The 23685-nt window shown below is 46.5% G+C and overlaps 1 protein-coding gene across 1 annotated transcript; it reads right to left on the bottom strand.

The window, feature by feature from the left end:
- Window positions 1–35: 35 nt before the first annotated feature.
- LOC134944138 (hemoglobin subunit alpha-3-like) lies at window positions 36–18272 on the bottom strand. The gene is made up of 3 exons (XM_063932713.1): window positions 18211–18272; window positions 14092–14296; window positions 36–164 (listed from the first exon to the last, which is right to left on the bottom strand). Exons 1-3 carry the CDS (start codon window positions 18270–18272, stop codon window positions 36–38), a joined length of 396 nt encoding a protein of 131 aa, XP_063788783.1.
- Window positions 18273–23685: the final 5413 nt, after the last annotated feature.

The raw sequence follows: 23685 nt of genomic DNA, 5'->3' as shown, positions 1-23685 counted from the left end.
GTTTAGAGCAAAGACAGAAGCTACAAGCATTGGGATTATCTGTATTTTGAGGTAAGAACAGCAGAAACAGCAGCGATGAACTTGTCCCAGGCAGCATGGGCGGTTGCATCAAAGTCAGCCGGGAAATGAGCAGCCAGAACAACCAGGATGGAGTGAGAGAGCAGCTGCAAGACACATTTATGTCAGTCACTATAACCTGAGGTTTGATCTAAAATATCATCATCATATCTGAGCACTTTACAATTCCTTCAGAATACAGTATGACATTCTAGCTGGGATGTAATGAAGTCGGACATTTTTTTTAAAGGGGCAATCAAGTACAAGGCTAAACCATCCCTTGTACATGATTGCCCGTTTACAAAAACAACCAAGTTTGGTCAGCATCCCGCATGGCTGTCGGACTTGGACCTCATTACATCCCACCCACTGTGTAACTACAATTAAAATTACAGACACTAAATTAAGATATATAATGTAAAATATGGAACATTCTGAGATACTGCTTACTAAAATAAAATGTATTCTTCATTTAGACAGCTCAATACTCATCATTACAGCTACCAAATCTTTCAGAAATATTCTTTTCTTTGTGAATAACATCACTGTTGCAGATGCTAAACTTAAAGTTCCACTAATATTTTTGATTTATCAGTGATTATGTGGCGCACACGTACAGCGCAGCACTTTAGAGAGAATATTTCAGTAATTCACATCAGTACTAAACTCCTATAAAATAGGAGTATAAAACATAGTTCTATTACAAAAATATAACACACAAGGGGAGATGTATTAACCGGGCACATATCATGCCGGTATGGCTCTTCCCACTTCACCTCTTTACCAAGTGATAAAGCTAAATATTTATCTTATTTAAAACCCTTTAAGAGGCCTAAGAACACTGTACGCTATTGACGTATGGAGTACCGTAAGGGTACGCACGTTGCGTAGCGATCGCTTAGCCGAGGTCGAGACGCTCAAGCGTCATGTTTGCTCACGGCCAAGAGATCACAGGCAGGCACGCTATTGGCTGCCGACTAACATAATGGTTCGCTATAGCGTAGCGGACGCTGTATCGGGAGCGGGCCGCTCGAGCGACACAAACGCTCGCGAGAATACGCTGTTGGTATCGGGCACACTTATAGGTGAGCGACTACCGTAATGCTACGCTATCAGCGTAGCGGACGCTCGAGACCACGAGGAGATCACGAGCGGCGCAGACGCTCACAATGTTAAACCTTTAAATCTAAACCATAAACAATGTAATATGCTGTAAAACCTTAGTGTAGAGATAGGGTGTAGATGCAACACAGTGTAACTTTATTAACTTAAAAGCTGTTTGAGCGTCACCGACGCTCTGTGAATACTTAACACTATAAGAAATACACAGATACCGTGCTTAGGGTCTAACGCCTTATATGAATGTTATACTTGCAAAAAGAATAATACAATACAAGTCACACACTACAATATAACATAGACTAACTAACCAGGTAACTACACAGGAAATACAATACAATACTATTACGTTTAAGAGAATACGAGAGAAAGAGAAGAGAGAGAGATATGGCCCATAATAACAAGAAAGACAATATGATTGCGGAGAAAACTTACGCACAAAGGGGAACGATCGCATGCGCCTCTGGACATCCAGCTCCCGATTTTCAGCAATGAGAACCGTTGAAGAGTGAGCTGGATGTGATCGGCTTGTCTATTTATGCCCCACACACAATACAATTCAATGGTCCCTACAATCTCATTGTTCATTGGACACAGGAATTCCTCCTCGCATTATAACAAAAGGTCATAGGTTGATTCATACAGGTGGGCTGTGACGATTTCCAACTGCTCAGGTGGGTGGGAAACTAGGTTTCCCGCCGCATGGATAAGTAAGTGCAAATAATAGTAAATGGACATAAACTTCTTATGTCCATAACTATTCGCACGAGCGATTAATTCGCTTCAAACCAACACCGGAATATTGCTAATTAAATATTCTTCCGATGGATACTAAACACCACTGTATTACTCCTGTCTGACCCTTCGTATCAAACAAAGAGGGATTTCTCTGTCCATGAACATGCTACATTAACTAAACTTTCAGATTCTATCAAAGAGACCATGATCTACAAAATACATTATATAGTGAAAATATGTAACGATTGAGTCGCACGCTACGAACACATGAACTCTACCGTAAATGCACATACTGCGCGCCCGCGGGTGCCCGCAACAGCGAGTATGCGCACGCACGGGAGAGCGCACGCATGCGCAGCGCGGACCTGTATGAGGTGCAAATATGGCAGTGTGCATCGTGATATTTTTCTGACTTTGACAGTCCACCCTTTGGCAGTCAACAATAACTGCCACTTCCTAAAACATTTCAAAACGAGAAAAATATATGTCAGGGGTTAATACATTTACATGGTTGGGTAGGGGAGGAGAGGAGAAGGTAGGAAAAGGGTATGACCTAGTGAGATAGCAGAAGCATGTGTGTATGAATCCGTGTTTGGGGGTCATGTATCATCGTGCCGTACGTGTTTTAAATCAAGCTTCGAGGTATTGCGAAGTATACATTTGAATTCCTTCTTATCCCGTGGTACGGGTCTGTGGATGGGCTGTCAAACTTTACCGAGCTCTTTTCGGCTGTGGTTGTAACAAAATGGGGAGCACATTTTAGTTGATGATACATGAATGGGGGAATATGTGATTGCTGATATCTGTGCCTGTATTTCCTATCGACTATGTGTGTAATTACCTGAAGGTGGTAGAGATGAAGAAAAGACATAATTACGGTAAATGCAGTGGTATTCTATGTCAGGTAAATGAACATTTGTCGGTTGAAGTCTTGTTCGGTGTCTGTTGAATGCAGTCTTCTTTGTGCTTTTGCCAAAAGGCGTGTGGGCAAAAAGCTTTGTCAATGTCCATAGACTTACAAAAGTGTTGGGCTAGCGTAATTTTTAAATTTCTAGGGAAACTGGGGGTCTATGGCAAAGTTCATCAAATATCTGTGTATAAGGTTGTCAAAACTTCTTCTTTAATCCATCAGTTGTCTGTATACAGGATCATCAAATTCCTCGTCCAAGTGGGTCTTTTTACCTTGGAGAAAACGGAAAAACAGGTGAAAGAAACGGACCGTAGAAATCGCATTTTCATCACATCATTGTTTCTACATTTGGGTCATAAATCAAATCCATTGGAATTACAATTTCCTCACTCCTTAAACTCATCACCCTGGTACTTCGTTTACACTTCGTTAAAGCCTGACCGCATCTAAATATCAAGCCAATCGTTATGATAACACCTAAGATACATAGGAGAAACTTCCCAACATCCATTATGACTCCTTGAGCCCATTCTCCTAAACCAGAGAACCAATTTCGCGGGTTCAACCATGACACCCAACCAGTCAGCTCATTACCTACAGCAGCAAGAGTGAGATTGTGTCTCCTGCGAAATTCCCACTTCAGTTGGAGAATATCGTCCATCTTTTGGTCTATGACCTCGACCGGGTCCTCGGTACTATTCGTAATATATGTGCAACATTTCACGCCGTACTGCGTTGCCAGTGTGACACAATATCCACCTGTCACTGCCGTGAGATAATTGAGAATCATTCTATGCTGAACTAGTTCTGTTTTATAAGCCTGAAGCTCTCTTCCAGTATACCTAAAAGTGTCATCATACATTTCTGTGATATTGTCTAACAAATTTGCGAGCGCAGATATGTATTTATAATTCAACACTCCTCTGGCGGTGCGAGTGATGTCTAACGCGATTAGAAACTGAATCCCGGTGGATTCATGGATCATGTCAGAGGCCGGATGCTCTGTTCTTTCTATCAGGTGCCGTTTAACTACGTGCTCGTAATGGGTATGAGTATAAGGAGCTTGGGCAACACGGTGTATATCTTTCATTTTGGCATGTGATACAGTCATTACTTCAGGCAGTACTTTTCCAATATAACACAATCCTTCAGAGTTTGGGGCAAGCCACTTATACGCCTTCCTCCCGCATATGAAATATGCATCATCGGGGAGAACATATGGGACGGAGTAAGACATAACCATATTACACATCTTCCATGTGAAATCTCCTAGCCCTAATTCTCCCATCTGTCCAGTACACGTATCAGCTTGTACGATATGTGCACAGTATCCTGGTGATACCTCTCCAACTCTCGTAATCCTATTTCCTAGGGTATACCTATATCGGAAAGATTTTCCTCTACTGGCTATGTGGCGTATAAGCTCTGTATCTGTAGGCATTCTATCTGCTCTATATGAAAAGGTCATGGTTTGGTTACTCCATGACACTTCCCAATTTCCCGGCTTTCGGGGATTGGAAATGTTAAAACATATGAGGGATCTGTCCACATGATATTGGTGGAGCTTCAAACTAGGAGGACTAGAGATATTAAACCTCCTGTCCACCGGCCTCCCACCACTTAGCTCAAGTACCTCCCCTATCGTTAAAGGAAATGGTACTAGTCCTGATTTGCTATGACCTTGAGGTACTTGAGAGCATACCCAACAATCTGTTTGATTTAACACACTACCCACTAAGGAGTGATAGTCACTCAAGGGATGCCGGTCCATGTGGATATTAAAACTGGATTGGCATTTCTTGATGCACCCATCCTCAACCACATTGTCACAGAGCCTACAGATCCAGTTTTCTTCAGCTAACAATCCTTCACAATTCCTTCTATGGTCAATGCTATCGGATCGTTTTCTGATACTCGCCTTTGCTTGTTGATTATGTTGTTCTCGGAAAACTACGCCTCCATCTCTGTCATCAGAACCCATTCCAGAACCTCTCTCGACCTCCATGGTACTCTCGCCGGAACAGACTGCTCTGGTCAACATCATGGTCAACAGGAAAATCCGGATCACAGTCTCTTGAGGCAAGTCCATCTTATAGGAGGAAACGAAGAAGAATGAGAAGGGGGAAAAAATAATTTGAGGGAGAGGGGATGGGAAGTGGAGAAAAACAATAAAAGGGAAACAGGGAATCGACAACTGCTTTTGATCTTGTGATTCTCGATGCTCAGGTGCCGCCTCAGTCCTCCTGGAACAGACACTCCAGTGATACAACTTCCTCTACCGTCTGTTCCTTATCACGGGACCTCTCTGGATCAGCAACCTTCTTACAATGGGACGAATGAACCCAAGTCTCTCTCTCGGCAACTTTCAAAGCTGTAGTGCTAGTCAATAAGACTTGGTATGGTCCTTCCCATCTGTCAGTAAGGCAACCTGAGCGTAGAAAATTCCGTATCATTACATAATCCCCAGGTTCAATGTCATGACAATTACTATCTGGTAAATCAGGAATCACCAACTTCAAATTATCATTTTGATTCCTTAGCTGTTTACTCATGTTAATCAAGTATTTTACAGTCACTTCATTGTTACACTTCAAATCATCCTGAGGGTTAATCATAACATGCGGTTGTCGACCAAACAAGATTTCAAAAGGAGACAGATTAAGAGGGGACCTGGGAGTGGTTCTGATGCTGTACAGTACAATGGGTAAAGCTTCTGGCCATGTCAATCCTGTCTCTGCCATAACTTTGCTCAGTTTATTTTTAATAGTGCTGTTCACTCTTTCCACCTTCGCACTCGCCTGTGGACGGTATGGAGTGTGCAGCTTGCTATCAATTCCCATCAACTTACACATTCCTTGAAAGACATCACCTGTAAAATGGGTACCCCTATCACTTTCAATTATTCTAGGGATACCATATCTACATACAAATTCCTGCACAATTTTCTTAGCAGTAAACATAGCGGTATTTGTGGCCGCAGGAAATGCTTCGACCCAATTTGAGAACACATCTATACAAACAAGTACATATTTCAAATTTCGACAAGGGGGTAATTGAATAAAGTCAATCTGTATTACCTGAAAAGGACCGCCTGTAGGTGGGATATGAGATGGTTCTGTTGGTATTGCCTTTTCGATATTCTTTCTCAAGCATGTAAGGCATGACATTGCTCTCTTACTTGCATGAGATGAAAATCCTGGGGCGCACCAATATGCTCTTACCAACTTGCACATTCCTTCCTTGCCCAGATGAGTCAGCCCGTGAGCTGCCTCAGCTAAACATGGGAGATATGCTCTGGGGGCCACCGGTTTACCTTGTCCATCCGTCCAGAGTCCTGAGGACTCCTGGCCATATCCCTTCGCCTTCCAAACTGCCTTTTCCTGTGTGGAACACAAATTTTGCATCTCACACAACTTCTGTGTGTTGATGGTATTAAATACCATCAGTTGTGTGGTGTCTGTCTGGGGGTGCCAGCTGCTAACTTAGCTGCTTCGTCTGCTCGGCTGTTACCAAGTGATACTGGGTCTTGGCTATATGTGTGTGCTTTACACTTGATAACAGCCACTCTGTCGGGTTCCTGTATCGCTGTTAGAAGCCTTTTGATGTGAGCTGCATGCGCTACCGGTGTACCAGCTGCCGTCATGAAATTTCTGAGGCGCCATAGGGCTCCGAAATCATGGACTACCCCGAATGCGTATCTAGAGTCGGTGTATATATTGGCTGATTTGCCCTTAGCCAATTCACATGCTCTGGTTAGGGCGACCAGTTCAGCAACCTGGGCTGAGTGAGGTGGGCCTAGCGGTTCCGCTTCTATGGTGCCTTGGTCATCTACGACTGCGTATCCAGTACACAAGTCTCCCGAGTCTGACTGTCTGTGACAACTACCGTCCGTGTAGAAAGTTAGATCTACATCTTCCAGTGGGTTGTCACTGATGTCAGGCCTTGCGGTAAAATTTTGGGTCAAATATTCCATACAATCATGTGTGTCCTCCTTTGTATTAAATTCTCCTTCCCCACCACTCTCATCCTCCACCCTTTGTGCCTGTCCAGGCACACCTGGGAGATATGTTGCAGGATTTAATGCACTGCATCTCCTTATGGTGATGTTTACGGGGGCCATTAGTGCCAATTCCCATCTTGTAAACCGCGCTGATGAGACGTGCCTGGTTTGGGCAGAATTTAGCAAGGCTGACACTGCATGTGGTGTATGAATTGTGAGGTTGTGACCTAGCACTACATCTTCGCTTTTCGTTACTAGCAATGCTATCGCAGCAATGCTTCGCAAGCATGTGGGGAGGGATCGCGCTACCGTATCTAGCTGAGCGCTGTAGTATGCTACTGGCCTGCTGGCATCACCGTGCTTTTGGGTTAAGACGCCTGCCGCGCAACCAGCATTTTCTGTTCCGTACAGCTCAAAGGGTTTCCCATAGTCTGGCATACCTAATGCTGGTGCCTGCGTTAGGCACTGTTTAAGTCTCTCAAATGCCATCTCGGACTCGTCTGTATGCGAAATCCGATCAGGTTTGTTTGAGGAGACCATCTCCTGCAAAGGTAACGCTAGAATGGTAAACCCTGGGATCCAGTTACGGCAATACCCACACATTCCTAAAAATGTTCTGATCTGTTGCTGGGTTTGTGGCAGAGTCATGTCTCTAATTGCTTGAATTCTATCAGCGGTCAGGTGTCTCAGTCCTTGTGTTAGACAGTGTCCCAAATATTTTACCTTAGTTTGGCATAATTGCAACTTGTCTTTGGAAACCTTGTGTCCTGTGTCTGAAAGATGAAACAGGAGCTGTTTCGTATCCTTCAGGGATGCTTCCAATGAATCAGAGCACAGTAGTAAATCATCCACGTACTGTATCAATACTGATCCACTCTCTGGTTGGAAAGACTGTAAACAATCATGCAAAGCCTGGGAAAAAATACTTGGACTGTCTATGAAACCTTGTGGTAATCGAGTCCATGTGTATTGGACTCCTCTGTATGTGAATGCAAACAAATATTGGCTGTCAGGGTGCAAAGGTACCGAAAAGAAAGCGGAGCAGAGGTCAATAACAGTGAAAAATTTCGCAGTGGGAGGGATTTGCATAAGGATGACAGCTGGATTTGGCACTACGGGGAACTGACTCTCAACTATTTTGTTAATCCCCCTTAGATCCTGCACTAGCCGGTAACCCCTCCCCCCACTCTTTTTCACAGGGAAGATGGGACTATTGGCAGTGCTGGACGTTCTTACCAGAATGCCCTGTTGTAGCAAGCGCTCTATTACGGGATAAACTCCTAACTCCACCTCTGGCTTCAGAGGGTACTGTGGGATTTTTGGAGCTATCCTACCATCTTTTACTTGTACAACTACCGGAGCTACGTTTGCCATTAATCCAGTGTCCTGTCCATCTTTAGTCCAAAGTGACTCTGGTATCTGGGATGTCATTTCTTCTACTTGGGATGGAGTCCTATTTGTCATAATGGTATGTGACATTAATTTTGATGGGGAGTCTAACATGTCTCGCACTTCCTGAGCGTGATTCTCAGGTATGTCCAAGAATACACCTTCAGGAGTACAATAAATGACGCACCCCATTTTACACAATAAGTCTCTTCCCAGGAGATTAGTCGGTGCCGATGCAGCCAGCAAAAAGGAATGCTTGGTATGTAAAGGCCCTACTGTAATCTCGGCTGGTTTGCTAACAGGGTAGTGCTGGACTACTCCCGTTACCCCTATGGCTGGAATTGTCTTACCAGTGGTTCTCATGCCCACTGTCGAATTTATCACTGATTTGGCCGCCCCTGTATCTACAAGAAAGTTTAATGATTTACCAGCTACATTGATTGCAATTTCGGGTTCACTTCCAAGATTTGTAATCAATTTTACTGGCTGCAGATTCCAGGTATGGCCACACCCCTATTGGGTATGGTGACCTCCCTGAATCCCGCTGGCAGCAACTACTTGTGAAGGGGTTAAATGGGAACTGCCAGGAGTTTGCCAGTCTCCTGTTGGGGGATATCTTTTTGTTTCCCCTGTATGTGGCTCATAACTCCGTCTCTGTGGACCCTGATCCCAATTTCGTGTGTCATGTCGTTGTCTAGGGGGTTGGTATGATCTTTGTGAATTTTTCGCTCTACAGTCTCGTGCTATGTGTCCCTGTTTATGACAAAAATAACATGTTACCACATTTGACTTACCCACAGGGTTTGGTGATCTATACAAAGGCTGCTTTGTGGTCAGGGCCTGTATACTTACGGTCATTAACTTATCACCTTGTGACTACCTGTGTCTGGTGATATTCCGGTCGTGATCAATAGCAGCCTCTCTCAAAGTAGCCACTGACAGACCTCGCCAACATGGTTGCGTGGTCTGTACCCTTGTCTTTAATGCTTCTTTTAAACCATCCATTAGCACAGATACTGCTACTTCTTGATGATTTGCATTGGTCCTAATGTCCTCTATGCCAGTGTATTTTGCCATTTCTAATAATGCCCGGTGAAAATAATCAGCAGCTGTTTCTGACTCTTTTTGTTTAATGGAAAAAATTCTATTCCATTTGGCTACAGCTGGGAAATACTCCTTTAACTGTAAATTTATCCTTTTTACATTATCTTTGTTGTACACATCTGTAAGAGGTACATCCTGATCCAGTCCACAGTCAGCTAAGAATTGAGCTGCGTCGACATTGGAGGGTAAACATGCCCTCAGCAATATCTGCCAGTCTTTGTTATTGGGCTCTAAAGTGTTCCCTAGGTCTCTGATGTATTTCTGGCTAGCAACTAAGTCTTTTCTAGGATCAGGGAATTCAGACACTATGGTTCTTAATTCCATTCGGGAAAACGGGCTGTACATGGCAATGTTCCTGATAGGAGTGACTCCTGTAGTGTCCGTTTTCCCATTTGGAACAGCTATTACCCTCACGGGAGCAAGTTTAACAACATCATTCTGTGTAGATTCTACAGTCTGTGGTGAAATGGTTTCAGCATAGTGTATGGTGCCGTACTTACCCGTTGATACGACCTCACCTGTCCCTCCGCTAGGGGGCTTTGTTACTAATCTTATGGGTTGGGCCGTGCCTACTGTTGTTTCTGATATGGTGGCTGCTAGAGAGAGAGCCGATATTGTTGCCGATTCGTCCTCTTGATCACACTCCTGGGGAAAGTTCAAAACAGGGTACAACTTGCACGGGTTAATACTTGCATTGGTTAACTTATTAACATTATCCTTAACATTTATACAGTTGCTAAGTGCCTGTTTGTTACCCCCTGATGCGTCATTCTCCGCAACCAATTTCTCTCCTGATATGTATGGTGGCGGCGGGGCCGTGGCTATCAGTTTCTTGATAGGATTAGATCCCGCCGCCAGAGCCAATCCTCTCTGTATTTCACCCTCCTGTTGCCATAACTGCAAATAATCATAATGTTGGATTCGTCTCTTTGTTGATTTAATGAGACATATCCTCCTCCTTAAATTCATTAACACTTCTGGGCTGAAGCTACCTACTCTTGGGAATTTCTCCCCGTCATGCATTGTCATTCTCTCCCATTCATCACATAAAACTTCTGTGTGTGAGCCGTATTTTTCACACATTACGTACCTTGCCGACCCGATTGGTCGGTTTATAGAATCAACCCGAACCGAGGTTGATCGCCCCCTTCCTGAACAACTGGCCCCCATAATTTGCAGGTGTTGCTTGCTCTACCTCTGACCTTTATATCAGGGTCTTCAGCGAACCCTTACAAAAAAACAAAACATTCACGATAGGTTGACGGTGGTGGTTTACCGAGCACCCCACTCACTCGCCCATGCCGACCAATACGCCCACACACTGATATAGTGCTGGCGTACTCGACCCAGGGCCCCTATGAACCTTCGTTTACTGGAACATGTGGGTGTGATCCGCAGAGCATTGACCCTTTCCAGTAACTGTGGGGTTGTTGGATAATTCCTGAGTGACCAGAGAACTTCCCTTTTAAAAATAAAAAATTACACAAATCACGTCAGAATGTACAAATAGTGTTTATGACCGGGTTCGTACACAAATGGTACTGGTCAGACTAACTAATGCACACAATTACGTGCGGTACAATCGTTCAGTACATAAGCAACTAATCTTATCTACGGAGCGACCAGTGGAATCGACATTCAGCAGCTGCGAATTCCTTCAGCCTGAGCTTTATGGCCTATATGGGTTACGCTCCAACCCTTCTTGGTGTTGGGCTACTTGACTCTTTAGCGGACTTCCTTGTCTGCTGTACCTGGACCTCCTGGTCTGTTATGCGACCTCCTGGTCTGACCTCCTGGTCTGTTACAGTATGACCTCCTGGTCTGCTACACTCTAATGCTCAAATTTTATGTTTAACCAGGGATGCCTCCCTAGCCACCATGTATGTCACTTACACGTATGTACCTTCACGAGAACTCGATGATTTCTGTGGTTCAATCCCCAAAATTGTAAAACTTAAAAACACTCACTCATCACATGTACACTTTTGTTTCTATTTCTATTTCTGCGCAGAAATTTTTCTTTAGACCAGATGTGTTGTAAATTTGGAGAAGGATCTGTTAATTTAAATTTCGGATTTTAAAATAGATTTGCGCTATTTATCGCCTGTTGCGCTATTTATCGCCTGTTGCGCTATTTATCGCCTGTTGAAAATCAACACTATCGTGTGACTTGAGTTACGTGGGCGTACCCAGACGCTCCGTTGCGTAATTTACGCTGCGTGCGTCGGCCTTTGCGTACGCGAGTCTCAGCCCTTTGTTAGAGACACGTGTACACAAAACCAATGTCCACCGTAACACAACTAACACGTTTATCAATGTAGATGATCCTCGATCCTCTACTGAACCCCACACCAATCTCTCCTTGTCTCTTTAGATAGAGCTGTGTGTGTGCTTTACACTTTATCCCTTAACGCATTACTTTTACACTTTAACTATGAAATAGCGACAAATCTCTCTTGGCACGTTTTATCAATTATAAAATGGCAAACAGGGGAGTGATATGAAAATACACGAATGAAAAAGAAATGCAGATATGTGCGTGTGTACGCAAGACAGAAATAAACAGTTTTAAGACACTAGCGTTTTGTTCTTACCTCCGGTTCCGGATTCCTTCAGCACCCTTTACTAAGCGAAGCAGACGCTTATCCCGTCAGCACTGCGAAGAATATGATCTCCCGCCCTTTGCTGATGGATAATGTCTGCTGAGATTACCTAGCAGAGATATGTGAAGGACAGGACGAGCCGCCAATTGATAAAGCTAAATATTTATCTTATTTAAAACCCTTTAAGAGGCCTAAGAACACTGTACGCTATTGACGTATGGAGTACCGTAAGGGTACGCACGTTGCGTAGCGATCGCTTAGCCGAGGTCGAGACGCTCAAGCGTCACGTTCGCTCACGGCCAAGAGATCACAGGCAGGCACGCTATTGGCTGCCGACTAACATAATGGTTCGCTATAGCGTAGCGGACGCTGTATCGGGAGCGGGCCGCTCGAGCGACACAAACGCTCGCGAGAATACGCTGTTGGTATCGGGCACACTTATAGGTGAGCGACTACCGTAATGCTACGCTATCAGCGTAGCGGACGCTCGAGACCACGAGGAGATCACGAGCGGCGCAGACGCTCACAATGTTAAACCTTTAAATCTAAACCATAAACAATGTAATATGCTGTAAAACCTTAGTGTAGAGATAGGGTGTAGATGCAACACAGTGTAACCTTATTAACTTAAAAGCTGTTTGAGCGTCACCGACGCTCTGTGAATACTTAACACTATAAGAAATACACAGATACCGTGCTTAGGGTCTAACGCCTTATATGAATGTTATACTTGCAAAAAGAATAATACAATACAAGTCACACACTACAATATAACATAGACTAACTAACCAGGTAACTACACAGGAAATACAATACAATACTATTACATTTAAGAGAATACGAGAGAAAGAGAAGAGAGAGAGAGAGAGAGATATGGCCCATAATAACAAGAAAGACAATATGATTGCGGAGAAAACTTACGCACAAAGGGGAACGATTGCATGCGCCTCTGGACATCCAGCTCCCGATTTTCAGCAATGAGAACCGTTGAAGAGTGAGCTGGATGTGATCGGCTTGTCTATTTATGCCCCACACACAATACAATTCAATGGTCCCTACAATCTCATTGTTCATTGGACACAGGAATTCCTCCTCGCATTATAACAAAAGGTCATAGGTTGATTCATACAGGTGGGCTGTGACGATTTCCAACTGCTCAGGTGGGTGGGAAACTAGGTTTCCCGCCGCATGGATAAGTAAGTGCAAATAATAGTAAATGGACATAAACTTCTTATGTCCATAACTATTCGCACGAGCGATTAATTCGCTTCAAACCAACACCGGAATATTGCTAATTAAATATTCTTCCGATGGATACTAAACACCACTGTATTACTCCTGTCTGACCCTTCGTATCAAACAAAGAGGGATTTCTCTGTCCATGAACATGCTACATTAACTAAACTTTCAGATTCTATCAAAGGGACCATGATCTACAAAATACATTATATAGTGAAAATATGTAACGATTGAGTCGCACGCTACGAACACATGAACTCTACCGTAAATGCACATACTGCGCGCCCGCGGGTGCCCGCAACAGCGAGTATGCGCACGCACGGGAGAGCGCACGCATGCGCAGCGCGGACCTGTATGAGGTGCAAATATGGCAGTGTGCATCGTGATATTTTTCTGACTTTGACACAAGGCAAAGCGAGAAGCACTAGTGCCAAGATGTATCATCATCTCAGTTGCCGGAGAGTGGAAGTGAAAACTCTCCACTACAGCGATCCCTTTCAGTGTCCACAGTGCATCAGCCTAGTGCTGATGTGCTGTGTCTCCCTGCCCAGCCAGCTCCTCGCATGCACAAGATCTCACTATTATCATGAGATCTCCCATGCGGCAGCCACTGCAGTCACTATAGTGGCTGTCAATGGGGAAACGACACCTGCAGCTGCTGAAATCAATAGCTGCAGGTGTCAGAACAGTCAGTGCCACTGATCGTTCTTACAATGCCTCACATATCGGTGTGCAATCTTACAGCGCTGCTGACATACATGGAGCAAAATCAGAGAAGACCACTTCTCCCCCATAACGTCAGTTCATACTGTACATGTACCCCTCAGTGTGTTATATGCTTGTAGTAATTGCACATAAAAATATGTTTAAAAGGATCTGCAGAAATGAAGTATTCACAAAACACTATAAAACATTTATTAATCCCATCTCACCTTGAAGTTTCCTGGATCCACTCTCAGGTTGTATGCATGCAGGTCGCTCAGCTTGGACAGGGCTCCATCTAAGTTGTCCAGATGGCTAGTGGCATCTCCAAGGGCAGAGAGGACCTTACCCCCATGGGACTGGAGATCAGCAGATCCGTGGCTCAGATCAAAGTGGCTGAAATAAGTCTTGGTCTGAGGGAAGCTCAGAAACAGCCTAAAATCAAAAGTTGGCATTTAGTAAAGATCGGTTGATCTTGAAGGAGGGGACTCCGTAACTTCTGGCCACTCAAAAGGGGCGTGTCCTTCAGTGTAGTAGAACCCCTTATACTATCTAGTACTGGTGCCCCTTTCACATAGCACATGGTATGAGCCGAAATTCACATTACCCCACACGGTATGAGCCGAAATTCACATTACCCCACACGGTATGAGCCGAAATTCACATTATAGCACACAGAATGAGCCGAAATTCACATTATCGCACACAGTATGAGCCGAAATTCATATTATAGCACACGGTATGAGCCGAAATTAACATTATAGCACACGGTATGAGCCGAAATTTACATTATAGCACATGGTATGAACCGAAATTCACATTGTAGTACACTGAATGAGACGAAATTCACATTATAGAGTGAGGGGATCTTACCCCCTTAATTAACAAGGCCTGTGGGCACTGTGGTGAGGGGAGCCTACCCCCTTAATTGACTAATTGCAGAGTTTAGCAGCGGAAGGGTTGCAGCGGTTTCTCACCCCAAGCTGCGGCGCTTCTGCCACCTCCGACACTCCACGTCTTCGGCGCCACCCGGGATGCAGAGCACCACACCGGGGATGCACCCTTTTCAGTGTGGTCTGCTGCGCTCCGAAGGGGGATCTTCACTCCAGCTGTAGGAGCCCGATGTGCGCCGTCCTCCCCGCTGTTACTTGCACGGTAAGCATTAGTATCGTTTACCGCAGAGGCCATTTACTGAGGCATATGTATTAAACCTCGGGAGCTGAGATGCCCTTCTCACCGTACAGCTGTGTGGCCGAGCCGGGCGGGGGGACAGCCAGCAGCATGCCGGATATCAGCAGCCGAGGGTGCGGGCTGTACATACTTGAGGCAACTGGATATTCAACAGTGCTGAGAGCCTCCGGAGCCCGCACCCCCAGAGCTGCAGTACACAGGCAGAGGACACCTATCCCCCGAACTCTGCGTAGCCCAAAGTCGGAGATCGGCAGCATGTCGAACGCAGAAGCAGAAGCCGCTTGTTGCCGGTCAACATGCTGCCGATCTCCGGCTTTGGGCTACGCACCGCTCCGCACGTGCCTTACAGCCCGCACCCTCGGCTGCTGATATCCGGCAAGCTGCCCCTGCTGCTGGCTTTCCACCCGCCCGGCTCGGCCACCCAGCTGGATGGTGAGTGAGATGGGCATCTCAGTGCCCGTGGTTTAATACATATCCCTCTTCAGTAAATGGCCTCTGTGGTAAATGGTACTAATGCTTACCGTGGCGGTAAGCATTAGTACATCCTGCCCACACACACAGACTGCCCCACCCCCTTACTTACACACACACATTGTAGATTACACACACACACAGACTGGCCACCCCCAAACCCCACAAACACCCACTCAGACTACACACAAATTCTCCTACTTTCCCCTCCCCAACACACACTGGACTGCAAAAATTTACACACACTCACACTGTCCCACACACACACAATTAACACACACGCACTCACACTGTCCCGCACCCCCCCCCCCCCTCCTCTCCCGACAGGAAAGTTTAAACTGCTGCGGCCTGCTCACCTGCACCTCTGAGGCCGCGCAACTCCGAGGTCGCGCACGCGATATGGAGACTCTGCAGGGGGGGGGGGAGTAGGGGGGGGGGAGTAGGGGGAGGCTCGTAGGTGCCGCTGCCTATACAGTGTGACAGGTACAGCAGCCGGGGCCGGGGAGACAGGGAGAGTGCCGCGGCAGAGCTGGATTAAGGCTTTCGGGGGCTCGGTGTACTTAAGACAGGGGGCCCTAAGGTCTAAAATTAACATAATAACATTTTCATTCACTACAACGAAAATTCCAATTAGGAGACAAGAGTGTGATCTCTTTTAATTGGGGGTTCCTGGATGCCGTCTGATCTTGCACATTACACAAATTTTATTTAAAAGTAGTAAAGGTACCTGGACACACTATATCATTTGAACTAGGGGAGTGGGAGGCAGTTTGGATATATTGGCTGGAACGTAATGCAGTACGAGTTCACCCGATGTGCGGGGTTCCGTCCGAACTTGGAATTTTTTTTAAAGGGGCAATCATTTACAGGGCATGGTTATGCCTTGTAAATGAGCGGCTCTTTAAAAAAACACCTCAGAGTTCGCCAGCATCCCACACGACAGGTGAACTCGGACTCCATTACAGCTATCTATTAATAAATAAATAAATGTGACCCAGTCAGGATCCCTAATGAGCCCAACACTGATTAGAATGCCGGAATTGGCATACTGACAGCCGGGATCTCGATTGAGTGACTGTTGGGAATTCAGAGGCGTAACAAGGGTTTTTGGAGCCCAGAGCAAGATTATGAATGCCCCCCCCCCCCCCAAAGATTCATAATATAAGCTATGTGTGCGTGCGCAAAAAAGTGCGCATGGTCACACACCGGAGGGGGCATGGTCACACACCAGAGGGGGCATGGTCACACACCAGAGGGGGCATGGTCACGCACCAGAGGGGGCATGGTCACGCTCCAGAGGGGGCATGGTCACGCACCAGAGGGGGCATGGTCACGTACCAGAGGGGGCATGGTCACGCACCAGAGGGGGCATGGTCACGCACCAGAGGGGGCATGGTCACGCACCAGAGGGGGCATGGTCATGTACCAGAGGGGGCATGGTCACGCACCAGAGGGGGCATGGCCACTGAAATTAGGGCTTGCCGACATGACACGTCACAATGGAATCATTCTTTTCAGTTGCACATGCATCTTACCTGTATGATGGTTTCTCACAATGTGGAACCTCTGGAGAAATGTATCCTCTGAGGCAGACGGCGTCTTCAGTCGGTATTCACTAGTCATGTAGGAGATTACATCATCCAGAAGATGCCTGTCTGTGTAGGAATAGTAACAAGGTAGGCAACATACATCAGCAATTCAACCAGACTTACATTCTGCCCCCTACATCGCTCAGCACACCATCACCTACCCCCGTGTCGTCTCTCAGCAACCATCACCTACCACTTGTGTCGTCTCTCAGCACTCAGCACACCATCACCTATCCCATGTATAGTCACTCAGCACACCATCACCTACCCCGTGTCTTCACTCAGTATACCATCACCTACCCCCTGTGTTGTCACTCAGCACACCATCATCTACCCCCTGTGTCGTCACTCAGCACACCATCACCTACCCCCTGTGTCGTCACTCAGCACACCATCACCTACACCGTGTTGGCACTCAGCACACCATCACCTACCCGGTGTCGTCACTCAGCACACCATCAGTGGGGAGAGTGGGGGGGAACAGGGAGCATAGTGGGGGACACAGAGGGGGGGATGGGGACACAGGGGGGAGAATGAGGCCACAGTGGGGAGAATGGGGCCACAATGGTGCAAATGGGGCCAAAGGGGGGTGGGAGTGGGGCCACTGGGGCCACAATGGGGAGAGTGGGGCCACAGGGAGCAGAGTGGGGTTACAAAGGGTAGAGTGAGGCTGCAGGGGCTAAAGTAGGAGCCACAGTGGGGAGAGGGGGGCCATGGGGGGGGGAGAGACCACGGGGGGAGAGTCGGGCCACAGAGGGGAGAGTGGGGCCACATAGAGGAGAGAAAAGGGGCACAGGGAGCAGAGTGGGGCCAAGTTCAGGCACTCACCATGAACACTGGCCGTGCACCGTGGGGAGCAGCATCAACATCCCTGCAGACTGGTCCCCTGCACCTCGGAGCCAGAAGGATCACACAAGGGACCCAGCAGCCTCAGCAGCGCTATCACCAGGGGGGGAGAGCCGGGAACTTCACTTCACAACAGGTGTGCTGAGTGACAACACAGGGGGTAGGTGATGGTATGCTGAGTGAAGACACGGGGCCGAGCGCGGAAGACAAGATGAGCCGGGGACAGCTCCCCGCCTCGTCAGTGGCCGTTACCATGGTAACAGGCCGCTGGTTGGCTGAGAGACAGCAATTCTCAGCCAACCAGCGTCCGCCATACTTTCACCTCTGATCACCCCCTCCCCTTACCTAGTAGTGGGAGCCAGCGGGCTGAGGCATCAGACAGCGCAGCTGGCTGTGTAGACAGGGGAGCATGAACCATGACACATCGCGGTCATGCTCAGTGCTCTGGTGGTGCGCATGGGGCGAGCGGGGCGTGCAGGGGCCGGTGGCGCCCCCCTCTGCTGGGCCTGCCACGGCGCCCAGGGCACGCACCCTGCTCGCCCTGTGCTAGTTACGCCTCTGGCAATATGTAGTATGTAATTATAAAGAAATCGCTGTGGCCCTGTCCTGTGTGCTGTAAAAATAAAGGGTTACTGTCCTGTATGCTGTAAAAATAAAGGGTTCTGTAAAACTAAAGGGGCACTGTTCTGTGTGCTGTAAAAAATAAAGGGTTCTGTAAGAATAAAGGGGCACTGTTCAATGTGCTGTAAAAATAAAGGGGTGCCAGGGCACTGTACTGTGTGCTGTAAAAATAAAGGGGTGCCAGGGCACTGTTCTGTGTGCTGTAAAAATAAAGGGGTGCTGTAAAAATAAACGGGCACTGTTCTTTGTGCTGTAAAATAAAGGGTGCTGTAAAAATAAAGTGGCACTGTTCTGTGTGTTGTAAAAGTGAAGGGGCACTGTTCTATGTGTTGTAAAAATAAAGGGGCACCAGGGCACTGTCCTGTGTGCTGTAAAAATACAGGGGCGCTGTGGCCCTGTCCTGTGTGCTGTAAAAAAAGGGGCACTGTTCTGTGTGATGCAAAAATAAAGGGGTGCTGTCCTGTGAAATAATAATAATGTGAAAAGTCATCAAATATGGAGGTGGTATGTTTGTAGCTAGCTATGATTCGGAGAACTTGGCAAGCTTTTTCCAGGGGGACCACCTGTCGATGAAAAGATGGGTTTATTAAACTGTGCATGTCCTGTTAAACAACATAAGGGTGGATGGGAGGGCCCAAGGACAATTCCATCTTGTACCTCTTTTTTTCTTTGCATTATGTGCTCTTGTCCTATGAGAAGGAACTATAGCCAACCCCCTCATTTAGTTCACCCACAGAACACTACCTCCTTGGCCAAGTCTCAGCTGCTTGATCCTCAAACCTTGCCAGACGTGACAAGTACCTGCCAATGATTACTGACATGTCTACTGTCACTGAATATGATTCTGCCACCATTGAAAGAATGGTGGAGGATTATATGAGTGACAGCATCCAAGTAGGCATGTCAGACAGTCCGTATGTATACTGGCAGGAAAAAGAGGCAATTTGGATGTCCTTGCACAAACTGGCTTTATTTTACCTAAGTTGCCCCCCACCCCCACCCCTCTCCAGTGTGTACTCCGAAAGAGTGTTTAGTGCAGCCGGTAACCTTGTCAGCGATTGGCATGTGGAGAAGATGATGTTCATCAAAATGAATTATAAATTCCTTTGGGAAGACCTTTACCAGCAATTGCCTCCAGAAAGTACACAGGGACCTGTGATGGTGGATTCCAGTGGGGATGAATTAATACTCTGTGAGGAGGAGGAGGATGTACACACTGAAAGGGGTGAGCAATCGGAGGATGAGGTCGACATCTTGCCTCTGTATAGCCAGTTTGTGCAAGGAGAGATTGATTGCTTCTTTTTTGGTGGGGGCCCAGGCAAACCAGTCATTTCAGCCACAGTCATGTGGCAGACCCTGTAGCTGAAATGATTGGTTTGTTGAAGTGTGCATGTCCTGTTTATACAACATTAGGGTGGGTGGGAGGGCCCAAGGACAATTCCATCTTGCACCTCCTTGTCTTCTTTGCATCATGTGCTGTTTGGGGACTAGTTTTTTTAAGTGCCATCCTGTCTGACACTGCCGTACAACTCCAGGGGTACTGCCATATAAGTCCAGGGGTACTGCCGTATAAGTCCAGTCCAGTGGTGCTGTCTTGTGCTGCATCAGTCCAGTGGTGGTGTCTCGTGCTGCCTTAAGACCAGTGGTGGTGTCCTGTGCTGTATATTATTTACTCCAAATAAAAGGGTTATATACATTACTTATATTATTATCCAAATAATTTTTACAAGGTTTACCCTGTGTGGTGTAGGGGTACGCTCGCCTTTGCTGCAGTGCATATCATTATAATAGCTCCAAATGAAAGGGCAATTATTATCCAAATTAATTTTATAGGCTTTGCTGTGTGTGTGTGTGTGTGTGTGTGTGTGTGTGTGTGTGTGTGTGTGTGTGTGTGTGTGGTTTAGGGGTATGCTCTCCTGTGCCACTAATATTGTGCGTGTATTACATCTGGGCAAATTCCAGCACGTCCCATGTTGTTTGTGCCGCACACTTGTGTAGCTTAGCTTAGTCGTGCAGCTATCTTATTGCACCTCTTTTTCTTCTTTGCATGATGTGCTGTTTGGGGCCTAGTTTTTTTAAGTGCCATCCTGTCTGCAATTGCAGTGCCACTCCTAGATGGGCCAGGTGTTTGTGCCGCACACTTGTGTCGCTTAGCTTAGTCATCCAGCCGCCTCGGTGCAACCTTTTGACCTAAAAACATTATTGTGAGGTGTTCAGAATAGACTGGAAGTGAGTGTAAATGAATGTTATTGAGGATAATAATACCGTAGTATAAAAAATTAAATTACCCCCAAATTATGTGATTTTAGCTGTTTTTATGATTTCTTCAAAAATCATCCAGATCCGAAACCAAAACACAAAAGGATGGTTTGGGCAAAACCAATCCAGATCCAAAACACAAGCATGGAACCAGAACCAAAACCAAAAAGACAAAACACGAAACGTGCCCGCCGCACATCTCTAGTTTTTAAAAAAAACTCCAGATCCAAAACCAAAACCAGAAAGGGTGGTTTTGGCAAAACCAATCTAGAACCAAAACACGAAAGCAGATCCAGATCCAGATCCAAAACCAAAACACAAAATCCGAAAAGTGTCTGGTGCACATCTCTACTGTAGATGCATATAACATACGTATAGATTAAAATGGACATTTATTCATAGATAAACATTTGGTTCCTGGGGGTATACTACTATAAATATAATGTCTTACTTGCAATATAAGAAAAATTGTGACTGCGGTAAATCCTATTTATCATGAATTTCCTGAAAGGAATAAAGTTGTCCTCCAAGATTAAATACGTCCCAACTTGTTACTATACCTTTCTGTTTCCAAGTAGCATAATGAGAGATATACATATATGGTAAAAAACCATATTACCCCATGATGGTGTTAAATCTGTAAATGTAAGATTCAAGCATAAATTCTTATGTATAGCTAACTATGCCATATAAGTATCACTAAATAATATATTATTATAGAAAACGGCAGGTATTTTAGACCATGGTAGACGAAGAACTGCTACTAACAAATATGGATTAAATAAAGGTTGATCTAATGAGGGGTTGGTGAAATTTGCTTTAAGCAACTTCCTAGGGCACCAGCCGCTTGAGGGAGCCACTTTGTCAGCCCAACATAATTTATCTACCTGATGCTGGTGGCAGCAGTGAGTCCCATGAGTGGCTGCCACTTTTCCCCCAACAACCCATTGCATCGTCCTTTTTCCTTTTTTTTTTTTTTTTTTACATTTCCGCAGGTTCCAGGGGGGAATTGAGGACAAACATGCCAGCAATCAGAGGCAGCAGCTGCCTGTTCTTCACCAGTGGCAGCATCAACCCTGCCAGTGGCACTATGGAATCAGCGACAGCAACGAGGAGCAGTACCTCCCAGCCAGCAGCAGCTGCACCAATCTGGCCGACAGGACCATGAGCCAGGAGATAGTGGCAGCAGCGTGCGTGGAGCAGTAACCAACCACATCAACTCGGCCAGTGGTAAGGTGCCCTTTGTTGTGGTGGTTCGGCAACCAGAGTAGTGACTGCCTGGAGGAGTGGTAATGGTCATAGTGTGCCCTGGCTGGGGGGAGGGGGATGTTAATGGATATATGTATGTACAGTATGTATGAATGGAGGAGTTGTATGTATATAATGCCCACAGTAGTAGTGCTGCTTATACACATAATGCCCACAGTATTAGTGCCCTTATACATAACGCCTACAGAAGTACCACTTATACACATAATGCCCACACATAAACACACACACACACACACACACACACTTTCTCTCTTGCTCACTCTCTTTCCCTCGCCTTACCTAACAAAGTCTGGCTGGTCAAATCTGTAGTAGCTCATCCTCTCCCTCTAAAGGTGGGTACACTACACACTATTAGATATATCTGCAGATCAATTGATATGCAGATATATCTATGTACGGATCGGGCAGTGTGCTGTGCATATACACAGCCCGATCCGTCGGGGGACTGACGTCGTGAACTGGGCGGGCGGGCGCTCGCGCCCGCCCAGTTCACCTGTCAATCACCGCCGGCCGCCGCAGCATGTGTACGGGCGGTCGGACGACCGCCCCGTACACACACAGCGACGCGCCAATATATCGTTAGATATATTGGCTGTCGGCTGTGCTGCGCGGCCGACGCGATACGTCTGTGAACGACGGAGTTCACAGACGTATCGCCCGTACACACTGGCCGACGGTCCCGCGATGTATCGGCCGTTCAAGAGAACGGCCGATACATCGACCAGTGTGTACGGGCCTTAACACACAGTAGCCCTGGTCAAGTGTAGCTCCGCCCCCTCAGTCCTGTGTAGCAATACCTCCTCATCATGTGTAGTTCTGCCTCTTTTCAGGTCCTGAACACTGCCGCTTTCACAGGGGGGTGGAAGGACCCTTTAAGCTGCCGGCACCACTACCTGTCATACAGTGTGACAGGTGCAGCAGCCAGCAGCAGCAGGGGAAATTAGCAGAGTTGCATAGCAGGGAGAGCACCTCCCAAGCGTGGCACCTCCCTGCTTTGCATCTATTGACCCTGGCTGTGATATCCCTTCCTCCTATATAAAATTCACATCTGGGTCAGAGTTTCTACCATTTTTGATAGCCATGATCAGTGTGTGCATTTTAACAAGGAAACCTTTTCCCTGACCATTTCCAATATATGTTCCATGGATGTGTTTAAAATCCAAACAATACAAGAAACTTTTGCCTGGTATGGAATGCTGCCTAAAATGCGTCATCTCTACTTCTTTATGACAAAGGGGGTCATTCAGACCCGATCGCTGCTGTGTGTTTTTGCTCAGCAGTGATCGGGTATGAGCTGCGCATGCGTATGCGCAGACGCGAGGTCCCCCCAGTGACGGGGAGTGCAAGACAGTGACGGGATGGCCAAAGAAAGTGATTGCACCAGCGATCGAAAGAAGATTGACAGGTAGAGGCCGTTTGTGGGTGTCAACTGACCGTTTCCTAGGAGTGTCCGGAGAAATGCAGGCATGTCCAGCCGTTTGAAGGGAGGGTTCCTGACGTCAGCTCCGGGCCGGATCATCGCACTGGAAGAGTAAGTCCTGAACTGTGCAGAGACTGCACAAACTTTTGGACAGC

This window comes from Pseudophryne corroboree, chromosome 7 (assembly GCF_028390025.1).
Source record: "Pseudophryne corroboree isolate aPseCor3 chromosome 7, aPseCor3.hap2, whole genome shotgun sequence".
Classification (NCBI taxonomy): Eukaryota; Metazoa; Chordata; class Amphibia; order Anura; family Myobatrachidae; genus Pseudophryne; species Pseudophryne corroboree.
Note: the sequence above shows the minus strand (reverse complement) of the source record. Positions and strands in the feature narration are given on the sequence as shown.